Source organism: Schistocerca nitens, chromosome 11, assembly GCF_023898315.1.
Source record: "Schistocerca nitens isolate TAMUIC-IGC-003100 chromosome 11, iqSchNite1.1, whole genome shotgun sequence".
Classification (NCBI taxonomy): Eukaryota; Metazoa; Arthropoda; class Insecta; order Orthoptera; family Acrididae; genus Schistocerca; species Schistocerca nitens.
The window spans coordinates 189,082,578-189,097,035 of record NC_064624.1 but is presented as its reverse complement, the minus strand read 5'-3'; the positions used below and the strand labels follow the sequence as shown (position 1 = coordinate 189,097,035).

Here is a 14,458-nt window from a genome sequence, read left to right as displayed (position 1 = left end):
TAGACTGCTGCAAGAAGGGGGGCAAGTTCCTTCACGTACTCTGTGTAGAATCGAACTGGTATCCCATCAGGTCCAGCGGCCTTTCCCCTTTTGAGCGGTTTTAATTGTTTCTCTATCCCTCTGTCGTCTATTTCGATATCTAGTATCCTGTGTGTGTCTGCGCGTGCCAGGGCGACGTGCGGTACCGCAACGTGGTGGTGCTGCAGCACGACGACGAGTTCGTGGCCCCCGGGGACGCCGCCTTCACGCTGGAGTGCGACTTCAGCCAGCCCCGGTCGGTCGCCGTCGCCGCAGACCTCAGCCCCGACAGCGGCAGCTCCGCAGACGGGTGAGCCGGCATAGCCGTCACTCCACTACTTCTGTTTCTACACGATTACTCTACAGTCGTCACTCGAGCACATGTTGTCCTTTCTGTTTCCTTAGGCCTGTAATAAAGGTCTTACATGTGAGGCGAGGTCTGCAGGGATGAGGTCGAGCTTTTGAAACCACCTGTATGACAATGTGGGTTGTGCTTCCAGCTATCTCACCCTGCAGCCATCCACTCTGGTGGGCACTCGTTTTATTTATTATTTATTTACACGTCAAGTTCCGTGGGACCATATTGAGGAGCAAATCTCCAACGCCATGCAACTTGTCAGTACGTCAACTTACAACATAAAAGTAATAACACATAAAAATAAAATGTTTATGAACCCAAAAAAATTCAAGCCGCAAGTTTTTAGTAAATGCAGTCAACAATATAACACAAGAATCAGCTTAATTTTTCAAGGAACTTCTCAACAGAATAGAAGGAGTGACCCATGAGGAAACTCTTCAGTTTCGATTTGAAAGCGCGTGGAATGCTGCTAAGATTTTTGAATTCTTGTGGTAGCTTCTGCCAGTATCTCGTCTCCTACCTTCCAAACTTTACAGAAGCTCTCCTGCGAACCTGCAGAACTAGCAAAAATGTTCAAATGTGTGTGAAATTTTATGGGACTCAACTGCTAAGCTCATCAGTCCCTAAGCTTACACACTACTTAACCTAAATTATCCTAAGGACAAACACACACACCCATGCCCGAGGGAGGACTCGAACCTCTGCCGGGACCAGCCGCACAGCCCACGACTGCAGCGCCTCAGACCGCTCGGCTAATCCCGCGTGGCAGAACTAGCACTTCTGAAAGAAAGGATATTGCGGAGACGTGGCTTAGTCACAGCCTGGGGAATGTTTCCAGAATGAACTCGGGGACCTTTACCTTTTGCAGGCAAGTGCTCTTGCTTGAGTAGCTCACTTGGTACATCACTTGCCTGCGAAAGGCAGAGGTCCCGAGACTCGGTCTGGCACACAGTTCTAATCTGACAGGAAGTTTCATATCAGCTGACACTCCGCTGCAGAGTGAAAATCTCATTCTGGCTTGTGGTAGCTTATTGAAAATGGATGCAGCAGTATACTGCACATGTCAAAATACACAGAATAGTGAACAGGGTCCAACAAGAGGTTTGCGAATTTATACCACTTATTGCCCGATCCGCCCGTTTCTGAGCCAGAAAAATCCTTTTAGAATGGGAAGAGTTACCCCAAAATATAATGCAATATGACATAAGCGAACGAAAGTAACCAAAGTAGACTAATTTTCATGTCGAACGACCACTCACTTCAGCTACTGTTCGAATAGTAAAAATGGCAGCATTAAGTCTTCGAACAAGATCCTGAATGTGGGCTTTCCACGACTGTTTACTATCTATCTGAACACCAGGAAATTTGAACTGTTCAGTTTCACTAATCATATGCCCTTTCTGTGAAGTTAAAACATCGGGTTTTGTTGAATTGTGTGTTACGAACTGTATAACTGAGTCTTACTGTGATTTAGCGTTATTTCATTTTCCACAAGCCATGAACTTAGGCCATGAACTGCACTATCTGAAACTGAGCCAATGTTGCACACAACATCCTTCACTACCAAGCTAGTGTCATCAACAAACAGAAATATTTTAGAGTTACCCGTAATACTAGAGGGCATATCATTTATATAAATAAGGAACATGAGTGGCCCCAACACTGATCCCTGGGGCAACCCCTACTTGACCGTACCCCACTCACACCCCACATCACAGCCGTTATCAACATTGTGAATAATGACCTTTTGCTGTCTGTTGTTAAAGTAAGAGGTGAACCAGTTGTGAGCTACTCTCCATATTCTGTAATGGTCTAACTTCTGGAGCAATATTTTGTGATCGATAAGCGGCTTAGTTAAATCTAAAACTTATGCCTAGCGCTCCAAGTCTTTTGTTTAGCCCATCCAGTACCTCAGAGAGGAAAGAGAATATAGTATTTTCAGTTGTTAAACGACTTATAAAGCCGAACTGTACATTTGATAGCATTTGTGAATAATCAAAAAAAAATTTTCTTAATTTTGTGTAGTGCTAGTGCTTTAAAATTAACGAATGTTCATATAGTGACATTCTAGCGTAGTGGTTAGCGTACCAGTCTGCTATGCAGAATCTCGTCAGGTGCTTGAAAATATTTCATTTTCAAATGGTTATCGAAATGCCTGTGATCATTATTTTCATTCTGTTAGAAATATATTACTTTTTTAAATTCCTAATCCTTTGCAGGAGACTTTAATCATGGTATTAACTTTTTCATCTGCTCTTATTTTTCCTTCCTGTCTTTGTGTTTTCGTTTGGACTCTTTGTGCATTTGATTTCAATTATTCTTACTTATCCGTCACAATATTTGTACTTGTGAAAATGTTGATTTGTTGGTCAAAAAACAAAACGCGAAATAAACTGTTTGTGTTGACTGTCAATAGCGTTGAATACGTATTTTTCGTTATGCAGAAGATGTACAGTTTTTTCGATGTTAATCTTCACACAAACATTTAAAATACACATTCCTATTGTGCTATGGGAAGAATAATGCAGATGAACATTTAAGTGAAAGAAGGAATTAAAATTAAATGCGCAAAATGAGGATTTGATGTAATGAATGCAATAATGTGGACGAAAATATAACATGATCAAATCAAAATTAATACAAAAAAAAAATATCACATGTGCAAAGATTCCAAATGGAAAAAAAAGAATAGGAAGAAAAAAAATGAAAAAAAGCATTGGAAGGAAAAACGTAAAAGTTAATTCCATGACAAACGTCAATCCTGCACACATAGACACGTGTTGAGCAGTAAATAAGCTCTCTCACCCTTATCTTTAAAACATCGCGTGTTCGAGGTGGCAGCAGGTCGAGTGGTTCCAGAATGTACGTGGAAATTCTCGAATCACTACAGTTGCTATAACTCATATGTTGCCACTCTGTGCTTACTGGCCAGTGGTAGCCAACACAGTGCTCTGTGGTCGCTTTCATATATATTCACACAACTTTTACTTAAAAGTAGTGGTGACATTACACCTAGAAGAAGACATCGTAGGTACTGCTGCGTTTGCTTAACCACACATCCTGACATATTCTTCAGCACTTGCTCCCAGTGAATCACCAACTCTTTTAAGCACTCCTGGCTCCATTAAGACTACATTACGCGCTCCTGTAATGTCTGAATATTGTCTATGAGTGCAATGCACACCAATTACTTTGAGTGGGTGGTGTGGTTAGCTCATGCAGACCCCCAGGAAAATTGTTTTTTGTTTTGTTTTTTTTTGTTTAGTTTAGGTATTTCTGACACTGAAGTGCTGCAGGGATCTGTATCTTTCAGACTGTGTGTTCTGCACAGTTGAACAGAGTGGTTGTGTTTACGACAGGTAAGTCTGTGACCATAGACCAATTTTTCTTTCAGTGGGGACTGAACTCCACCGTACTGATTGCAATAAGTGACCTATACTAGGTGAAAGGGTAGAGTCAAACCTTGCTAAAGTACAGAATGAGTACTGCTGCAACAATGATTTAGATCTTGATCTGGGTTGCAGCAGGTCATTGTTAACTTCTATTCAGCTTTTTAATGTTTTAGCCTTGAAATGTTAATAACTATTAAGATTAAGTTGATTATAAGACTTTATTGTATTTTTGCCCTCTAGTATTGAAATAAAAACTAGATTTATGATGACCCCACCATACCAATAGTGCAACAAAATCTTCGCTACACTAGTTATGGGTTAAATGTCACCTTAGCCAGAAATACCACTGGGGTCAGGTCCGGTGAATGTGGAGACCACACTACAGGACCTCCTCAACCAATGCATTACCTGTGAAACATTGCAGTGTGGTACCAGTACACAGACCATAGAAAATGTGGTGGTGTCTCGTTGTAGGTAAACTAAAGTCGTTCTTTTTCTGTAAGGGCAACATTCTCCAATTGTGCTGGTGATTCATCACACAGAAATCCGTGATATACAACACGTGTTTATCTGTTTGGTAAAATGTTTTGCTTGATGATTCTGTCACTGACAATTCACGCTAGTACATTCATACTGAAGCGATCCTGATCCTTCGCCTCCATGACTGCATGAAGATTTGCGTCTGTCCACATTTGCGTATTTCAGTAATTTTCTATGCAATCTCTTGTGAATGCTACGTGCACCACGAAAAACTACACTACTCATTACAAATACAATAGCGTACATGTGAACAGGTATTATTTACCAGACATTATTATAGCAACATTTTCTTTTAGTTTTGATTAATATTACCTCTTGTAGGAACATAACACTTTTTCAGAACACCATATATATTTCGTGGACATTTATTTTTTTTTTTTTGCTTAGTATGAGCTTGCCATCTGAGCCCTTAAAATTCATACAGTCAATTCTTTTTTCTCCAAAGATATGTTTAAATTTTCCTGTAGCCAACATGAATCTTGTTTCACACAAAAACATCTCTGTTCTTAATTTTGTAGATTTGTATTTTTTACACATGTGACCACAGTGTGATGCATTGGTCTTGTTGTCCAGGAAACCCGTGCAAGTGAGCTCACGGATCAGTCTGGTGGACCCAGATCCCGCGTCTGACAGCCACAGGCAGCGCCGTGCTGATGTTGACAGTGACTCTGATGCTGTGTCGCTCACACCTAACGATGTGCTGCGCCGCCGCCGACGAAACGTCTCCAGTAAGGATGAGCTCTGACCCTGGGCCAAAGCACTCAGATCCCTTGGGCAGACTCCATTCCCTTTTAATGAGGTGTGGTGGGCTCCTGACTCAAAGACATGAATTAACTCTCACAGGGCATTTGGTGTGCAGCTATCAAACACATAATGCAGAGATCAACATCTTTAAAAACAGTATATTACATACAAGCAGGCAATTTATAATCAAAGATGTTAAATTGTTTCTACTTCCTATAAATCAGTAACTAAATACACCTCAAGGACTGAGTCACATGACTCAGTAATGAGAGGATTCATTCGGTTTATTCATAGCAGTGTTAAGGATCAATAGTCCTTCATGTTTGCATTTTCAGTCTCTGTAAATTTCTTGCAGAAAGTCATTTTCCTGCTTAGCTTGCAGTTTTATTTTTGAAATGAACAATTTATTTTGTTATGCTGAAATTACCTAGTTTGTCCCCCCTTGGGCACTATCAACCTACACCAGAATAAAAACTGTTATGCTTACAACACATTGTATTCGACACTTAAATATGTGGAGAACGAGCAATATGTGATAGAGTTCATAAATAGAGCTATGCAGAACCATAGTATGTATGGACACAATCATCACAGAAAATAAGACCGTAAGTAAAATGAAAAAAGTGCAACCATTAAGTAGGTTTTGTCACTCTGTGAGCATAAATAACACAAAAATAAGTTAGCACAACTATGATGATACACTTGTGATACTAAATTGGTCGACACATATCCTATTTTATTTTAACTCTGCTGATTAGGGGTTTATGACGTCTCATCATCTAAGGTCATCTGTCTCCTGTCCGTCACAGAATCAGTGTACCCATGTGTCTGCATCTAGAGTAAATGCTGTGTGCAAGTGTCATAAAGTTTTTGAAATGTGAAGTGGGATGTGGGTACGAGTCTGTATTCACCTAGTGGGCTGTGGAAATCACCTACAATCCATATCCAGGCTGATTGACACTCTAGCCCTCATCATTAATCTGTGGGCAGATTCGAACCATGGTTGTCACACCTTCCTGTGTCCTAGAAGTGGTCACTTTAAAACATACTGCTATCTAGGCTGGTTATTTCATTTTAAGATGTTGATCGTTTTATGTGTGTCTTCACTCTAATATTTACATTTATATATCTTAATATGTTTATATATTCTGTTCAACGTGCAAACCCACATTTGGGTTGACCTTTTAACAATGTACATATAGACTTCACATGTAGGACAGTTGTGCCCATACTTTTAGTCGTGTAAAACTGCTATTACCTGTTACTTGTCTGCCATATTCATTTTTTCATCATATCGTCAGTAGCAAACCTGTAACCAGAACTATTTTGTTGCTTGATAATGCACAAGGGGATGAAATTAGCAATTCTCAGGCACTGAAATAAAGTCTTTATTTCAAAATAAAATGCTACATATCAAAATAATTGCCTTTAATAAACGCTATTAAGGAACAAGAAATTTCACTTATTGCTTTTTTGTTGTGACCACTTCAGTAGAACTTCTAACCTTATGTCAGATCTGTACCAAAATCTGAAATACCATAGTTGAAGCTTGATCTTCATCTGTCCTCCATTTTCAACTATAAACATTGATCAGAATAGTTCTTATTATTATGATTACAATGAAGAGTAAGGCCTTCCCTATAAAATATAGGGAAAATTAAATAATTAAAAAATCATGAAATTATATCTCAATAGCTCCATAAACTGTATTAGTTTCGTTTCTATACAGATTGTAAGTAGTCACTTTGAGCTAAAGAAAGAATGGAAGTGACTCTCTGTGCCATCATCAAAACACTCATTTCATATTTCCCACAAAAGTTTTCTTACAATACATCATGCAGCAGTGAGAGACAGAAACCGGCAGTATAGATTTATTGCATATGGGAACTGTCTGCATCACATATTTCCATTGTGTTATTCATAGTAAAACATGACTACCATGAGTGAGAATTCTGCAGGAAACATAAATTAACAAGGTTATATGAAAAATCTCTGTTGTAAGTACTTCCTTATTTTGAAATGACAAATGATCGTTGACTCACTTATTATTAACAAGTCAACTGTTTAGCTTTGATTATCAGCATTGAAGGCCACTGCATGTGTGATTATTAACAAAGGGAAAGTAGCCATGTAATAAGTATTAGAAAACATTACTTTACTGGCTCATACTTAAATTTAGTCATGTTGACAGAAATTGTTTGTACACAGGGTGAGCCACAATAGTAAATATAAATACTTAAAGTAAATGCAATGGTTTTCAAAAGAGTGTATGCTCATTTCACAAATCAAATTAGTAATCCTGCCTATTATGAAACAGCCATACTCATTTTTGGAATGTAATTCTTCAATTATAGAGCAGTGAGAGTTTTAATGCATCACTTAACATTGACATGTCAGAATACATCTGTAGTACATAAACTGTAAGTACTATTTTACCTTCAAAAGAATTACCAAAGGAAAATTATTGAGGAGTTGATCCTTGTAATTTGTTATTTTCTTGCCTCAGTTGCTATTCCTAGAAATACCACACTCATTTAAAGTTATCTAAGAAACAAATAGTTAATTTTATCATTTCTGAGTCTCTTACTTGTTGAAAATTAAATTTTCATGGATATAACATTGTGTAATGTACTCGAAATACTATTTTACATAGATTTCATACACCTCCACAAAAGAATAATCATGAAACTTAGTTTTTTTCTGACTTATGTTTAACAATCTATTGAGTGGGCTTTAGATGTAATGCTTCTCTGGGTTACAATAGCTGTTGATGAGTAGTTGGTATTTTGTTTAAGGTACCATTTCAATATTTAGATGATCTACGAAAACCGGGAGATCTAATCAGATTGCTGAAAAGTATTTAAAGTAAAAAACTGATGTTAACTGCTTCATACTTCATGATTGCAAAGCTCTAGAAAATAGTTTCAACAATCAAAGTTGCACACAATCAAAGTGTTATGACTATTAATGTGAAATTTAATGTAGTATTTATGCTAATACATGTGCAGAGTTCTGCATATAACGCTTGGGAGCACTAAAAGAAATAAGAAACAGTTACTTAGTTCTTAGGTACCATCATAATAAAGTTTTTGTACTGTTCACTTTGATTGCAATACTGTCACTGTTTTCAGTGTTGTCTCCATAACACACTGTTAATCAAAAACAATCAGGTAATATTTTCCTTATATTGATGATACATAAACACTGTAGGAAAATGAATTAATGTCTGATTCAGTTATATTTAAAATTTGTTGTGTTATTTGCATGACTTCCTTTGGTTTTAGCCAGGACCTTTCCTTTGATTTAACTACACAAACAGTAAACATTATCTTTAGCTATTAATGGGTCTTATCATATTTAATATAATTTGAAGTCTAATTTCACTTACCTTAACAGAATGACATACCCATACTGTTCCTAGAATCACTTGTGTGTTGCTACATATGGTACTCTTCTGCGATTTCTGTTATTGGCAAAACAGCCCATTCTCTATTGTCTGACTGTAGTTAAATGGTCTGTCAAAGTGCTCAGTCCATATGGAAGAACATATTGAGTCACAATTGAGCACAAACGCATGCACATGCGCACGCGCATGAACACACGCGCGCACACACACACACACACACACACACTTTGTTCCCAGTTGGATGGGGATTTGTGTTACATTTATATGTAAGCTAAACAATGAAGTCATTAGCTACAATAAAACAAAATATTTTAAAGTTGACATGATTGCTTTAATATTCCAAGAGGCATAAAAGTTGGAGGAGATATGATACAAACAATTGAATATGCAGATGAACAAGCAGTGTTGTGAGAACCAGGGGAATAAATATAATATACACTCCTGGAAATGGAAAAAAGAACACATTGACACCGGTGTGTCAGACCCACCATACTTGCTCCGGACACTGCGAGAGGGCTGTACAAGCAATGATCACACGCACGGCACAGCGGACACACCAGGACCCGCGGTGTTGGCCGTCGAATGGCGCTAGCTGCGCAGCATTTGTGCACCGCCGCCGTCAGTGTCAGCCAGTTTGCCGTGGCATACGGAGCTCCATCGCAGTCTTTAACACTGGTAGCATGCCGCGACAGCGTGGACGTGAACCGTATGTGCAGTTGACGGACTTTGAGCGAGGGCGTATAGTGGGCATGCGGGAGGCCGGGTGGATGTACCGCCGAATTGCTTAACACGTGGGGCGTGAGGTCTCCACAGTACATCGATGTTGTCGCCAGTGGTCGGCGGAAGGTGCATGTGCCCGTCGACCTGGGACCGGACCACAGCGACGCACGGATGCACGCCAAGACCGTAGGATCTTACGCAGTGCCGTAGGGGACCGCACCGCCACTTCCCAGCAAATTAGGGACACTGTTGCTCCTGGGGTATCGGCGAGGACCATTCGCAACCGTCTCCATGAAGCTGGGCTACGGTCCCGCACACCGTTAGGCCGTCTTCCGCTCACGCCCCAACATCGTGCAGCCCGCCTCCAGTGGTGTCGCGACAGGCGTGAATGGAGGGACGAATGGAGACGTGTCGTCTTCAGTGATGAGAGTCGCTTCTGCCTTGGTGCCAATGATGGTCGTATGCGTGTTTGGCGCCGTGCAGGTGAGCGCCACAATCAGGACTGCATACGACCGAGGCACACAGGGCCAACACCCGGCATCATGGTGTGGGGAGCGATCTCCTACACTGGCCGTACACCACTGGTGATCGTCGAGGGGACACTGAATAGTGCACGGTACATCCAAACCGTCATCGAACCCATCGTTCTACCATTCCTAGACCGGCAAGGGAACTTGCTGTTCCAACAGGACAATGCACGTCCGCATGTATCCCGTGCCACCCAACGTGCTCTAGAAGGTGTAAGTCAACTACCCTGGCCAGCAAGATCTCCGGATCTGTCCCCCATTGGGACTGGATGAAGCGTCGTCTCACACGGTCTGCACGTCCAGCACGAATGCTGGTCCAACTGAGGCGCCAGGTGGAAATGGCATGGCAAGCCGTTCCACAGGACTACATCCAGCATCTCTACGATCGTCTCCATGGGAGAACAGCAGCCTGCATTGCTGCGAAAGGTGGATATACACTGTACTAGTGCCGACATTGTGCATGCTCTGTTGCCTGTGTCTATGTGCCTGTGGTTCTGTCAGTGTGATCATGTGATGTATCTGACCCCAGGAATGTGTCAATAAAGTTTCCCCTTCCTGGGACAATGAATTCACGGTGTTCTTATTTCAATTTCCAGGAGTGTATAATGGAAGATATCATAAAAATGGTGAAAGATTATGGAACAATGGTAATGTAGGAAAAACCAAAATAATAACAATCAGTGAACTTAAAGATACTGTTAAAATAACGTTTGGAAGGAAGACCTTAGAAAAAAGTAAGAGCTTTCAGATACTATGGAAGTTTGGTGGCATAAAATGGAAGCTAGTTGGAGAAAATAGGAGGCAGATAATTTATGGATAACAGATATTTTAAAGCAGTGAAACGTATTTTGACTGACAAAAGAACAGGTAGCGATAAGACAAACATATGCAAAGGTGTAGTGTTATATGGGAGTGACTCGTGGACAATTGAAGAGAAAGTGGAAAATTATTTGAACAGTTTTGGAATGGATAAAAATGGAATCAAAATGAAATGGACAGACAGAATGATGTGTGAACAAATAGTTCTACGAATAAAAAAAGGAACATAAGGAATGGAAATGACAGAATGAGGAAAACATGTTGACTGGATGTATGAATATTGTAATTACCTACAGTGAAAGCTCATCAAAAGAAAGATTGCACAGAAATCTTGGAATCTGAGAATGGACAAAGTTAGCAATGGAGGCACAAGGCAGCAGAAAGTGGAAAGCATCCAGCCCATAGATTTAAAAAAAACTTTTCATGCTCTTATATTTTCCTGTATCCTGTCTTTCATTGTGCAGCTATGTGAGGCATACTGCTCTGATTGTATGTCAAAATGCACATAACTGAAAGAATTTACTAGTATCTTATAACATCTGTGGTCAACGTCCTTGCCGCAGTGGATCCACCGGTTCCCGTCAGATCACCGAAGTTAAGTGCTGTCGGGCATGGCTGGCACTTGGATGGGTGACCGTCTGGGCCGCCATGTGATGTTGCCATTTTTTGGGGTGCTCTCAGCCTCGTGATGCCAATTGAGGAGCTACTCGACCGACTAGTAGCGGCTCCGGTAAAAAAAAAAACCATCATAATGACCTGGAGAGTGGTGTGCTGACCCCACGCCTCTCCTATCCGCATCCTCAGCTGAGGATGTCACAGCAGTCGGATGGTCGCGATGGGCCACTTATCACATCTGTACTTACAGTGGAATTACTCTTGTAGTACTAAAATTTAAATATGCCCACATAATGGAATTTGCCGATAATTTACTCACATTTATCATACAGGCCATAAAAATAAACATGTACATCCATAAATAATGATATCATTAAGTAGATTAGATACTGATGAATGCTACTATCTCAACTGACAGGTGAGTGAAGTTAGTAATTATTCATTGTGGTATCTACATATTTATTACTAAATTATGAAAATTGTTATGTGGTATACTGGATATTAAGTGCGGTATCATCATGTAGTGTCATGTAAGTTACAGACCAGTATAACTTACAAGTAATAGAAAATAGCTGTCTTTGAAATAGCTGAAACTTTTAGCTTCTGACAATCTGGTATGAACGTTTGTGAATTTAGCGAGAACTTTGTCATGAATATTTAATTGCCTTTTAAAATTTTGTAAGTTTGTTCCATAGTCTACGTTTCTGGTGCATGAAGTAAATGACCACAAGGTGTTGCCCTAAACCATAAAATTTATACATCATTTATGTGATGCATACAGTGAAATAAAATTTTCAGAAACGTGTTTTCTCAGAGTCCAAACTCTGACAAAGTCACTGGCAAATTTGGTATCACTTTATATACCTGATGTTAAGATAGGCTCCAAAACTATTAATGTTTAATTAACATAATTTTATATCCATATGAGGCAGAGATTTGATTATGGATTTCAAATAGCATTGATTACTTATGGTTTGTACAACAAAATTTCTTCAGAGACGTGACAAGCATTTGATGAAACAGATCTTATACTGTTTGCTAAAACTTATAGAATGCCAAACTTTTAGCGTAAAAGGAACGTTATGTTGCTTATAATTGTTCAGAATTATATGTTACAACATTAATTGTAAGAGAATGAAGCACAGATGTTACTAGTGTTGGATAAAAATCAATGGCAACACTAAAGTAACATGAAGGATGTGCATCCAATGGTATGTGTGCTGTATGTAGCTGGTGACAGAAGGTCAGTTGAGGTAGTACAGTGAGCAGCAATGGCTTTGAGTCAGTGTTAGTGTGTACTGAAAGTACAGAAGGCCAGATCAAGTACCCTAACAGCATATTTAGGAAACATGAAAAACGTGTAGATCAAGACTGAAGTGGCACATGATCTGTGTGCACAATGGTGTTTCCAGGGACAGTTTGAGGCATGTGGTGATGCAACATTGCCATTGTATATGATGGTGGAATGGGTGAAAATGTCTTGGGATGGGAGTGATGTCATTCAAGATTGGCCCAGTCAATGGAAATGTTCTGGTTCTCCTCGCTCACAGAACATGTGCCATGAATCAGCTGATCACAAAGTGATGGTTATTTTCCCATATAATTCTCGTGGGTTAATCCTGCACAGGGGTAGACAGTCACTGCATCCTACTACTGCTCTTTCTTGTGACATCTTTGTCCTAAACTGACATAGTGAACCCTGTGCAGGAGCTCTTGAAGGAAGTCAATCATAATATGTGCACGATGGGGTCGCGAATTGTCGTCCATGAAGACCAATGCCTCGCCAATATGCTGCCCATATGGTTTCACTATCGGTTGGAGGTTGGCATTCGTGTAATGTTCAGCTGTTACGGTACCTTCCATGACCACCAACAGTGTACGTCGGCCCCACATCATGCCACCCCAAAACAGCAGGGAACCTCCACCTTGCTGTACTAGCTGCACAGTGTGTCTTAGGCATTCAGCCTGACTGGGTTGCCTCCAAACATGTCTCCGAGAATTGTCCGGTTGAAGGCTTATGTGACACTCATCAATGAAGAGAACATGATGCCAATCCTGAGCAGTCATATGACATGTTGTCGGGCCCATCTGTACCATGCTGCATGGTGTCGCAGTAGTAAAGATGGACCCTGCCATGGCCGTTGGGAGTGAAGTCGCGCATCGTGCAGCCTATTGCGCACAGTTTGAGTCGTAACAGGACGTCCTGTGGCTGCATGAAATGCATTATTCTACATGGTGTCGTTGCTATCACGGTTAGTCCGAGCCATAACCCATAGGTAGCCGTCATCCACAGCAGTGGTAGCCCTTGGGCGGCCCGAGTAAGGCATGTCATCGACAGTTACTACCTCTCTGTATCTTCTCCATGTCTGAACAACATTGCTTTGGTTCGCTCCGAGATGCCTGGACACTTCCTTTGTCGAGAGCCCTTCCTGGCACAAAGTAACAATGCGGATGCGATCGAACCGTGGGTTTGACCGTCTAGGCATGGTGAAACTACAGGTAACATGAGCCGTGTACCTCCTTCCTGGTGGAATTACTGGAACTGGTCGGCTGTCGGGCCGCATCAGTCTAATAGGCGCTGGTCATGCATGGTTGTTTACATCTTTGGGCAGGTTTAGTGATTTCTCTGAACAGTCAAAGAGGCTGTGTGATACAATATCCACAGTCAACATCTCGCTTCAGGAGTTCTCTTAACTGGGGTGATGCAAAACTTTTTTTGATGTGTGTATTTGCATAGCAGACCATTATTTGATGTATCCCAGCGTCACCAGCGGACATCTGCATGAAGTTTGTTGTTGGTGGTGAACGTCTTACCCCACATAAATTCTTTCGTTGTGTCAATAGGGTATAGTCGCTAGAGATCAGATCCGGTGAACATGGAGGATGTGGCATCACAGTAAACCCTTTCCATTCATGGTAGCAATGTTCTGGCAATTGCATTGTGGCTGCACATTGTCATGTTGGAGCAGAACACCATGGCCACATTGTCTGTGGTGGCATTGTTGAGTGTGTTTTTGGAGTTCGTGCAGTAAACAGCAATCCTGATCAATGTTGAGGGTCGTATTAGGAGGGAGCAAGACTGCCAGCAGTATCCCTTCCTGATCACAGAACATTGCTGCCATTTGTTTCTGCGTTACTGACCCCAGTCATGGCTCCCTGGGGCAAGGGCTCCCAGTATGATTCCACTCCATAGATTTGCGTTTTCTTTTTGGAGTCTCATGGAAGAGCCATAACTCACTGACAGTGACCAGTCACCTAAAGAAATCCGGTGGATCTACACTGTACTGTTGCACCAACCTTTGGCATACCTCCACAAATT

The 14,458-nt window shown here is 40.9% G+C and overlaps 1 protein-coding gene and 1 pseudogene across 1 annotated transcript in view; both read left to right on the top strand.

Moving 5' to 3' along the window:
• LOC126212761 (uncharacterized) overlaps nucleotides 1-14,458 on the top strand; it is a 170,991-nt gene that overhangs the window by 136,913 nt on the left and 19,620 nt on the right. The window contains exons 3-4 of the mRNA XM_049940168.1: nucleotides 171-328; nucleotides 4,882-5,036. Coding sequence (XP_049796125.1) covers nucleotides 171-328; nucleotides 4,882-5,036 — 313 coding nt within the window. The remainder of the gene's footprint in view (nucleotides 1-170; nucleotides 329-4,881; nucleotides 5,037-14,458) is intronic.
• Nucleotides 11,069-11,186, top strand: LOC126213989 (5S ribosomal RNA; annotated as a pseudogene).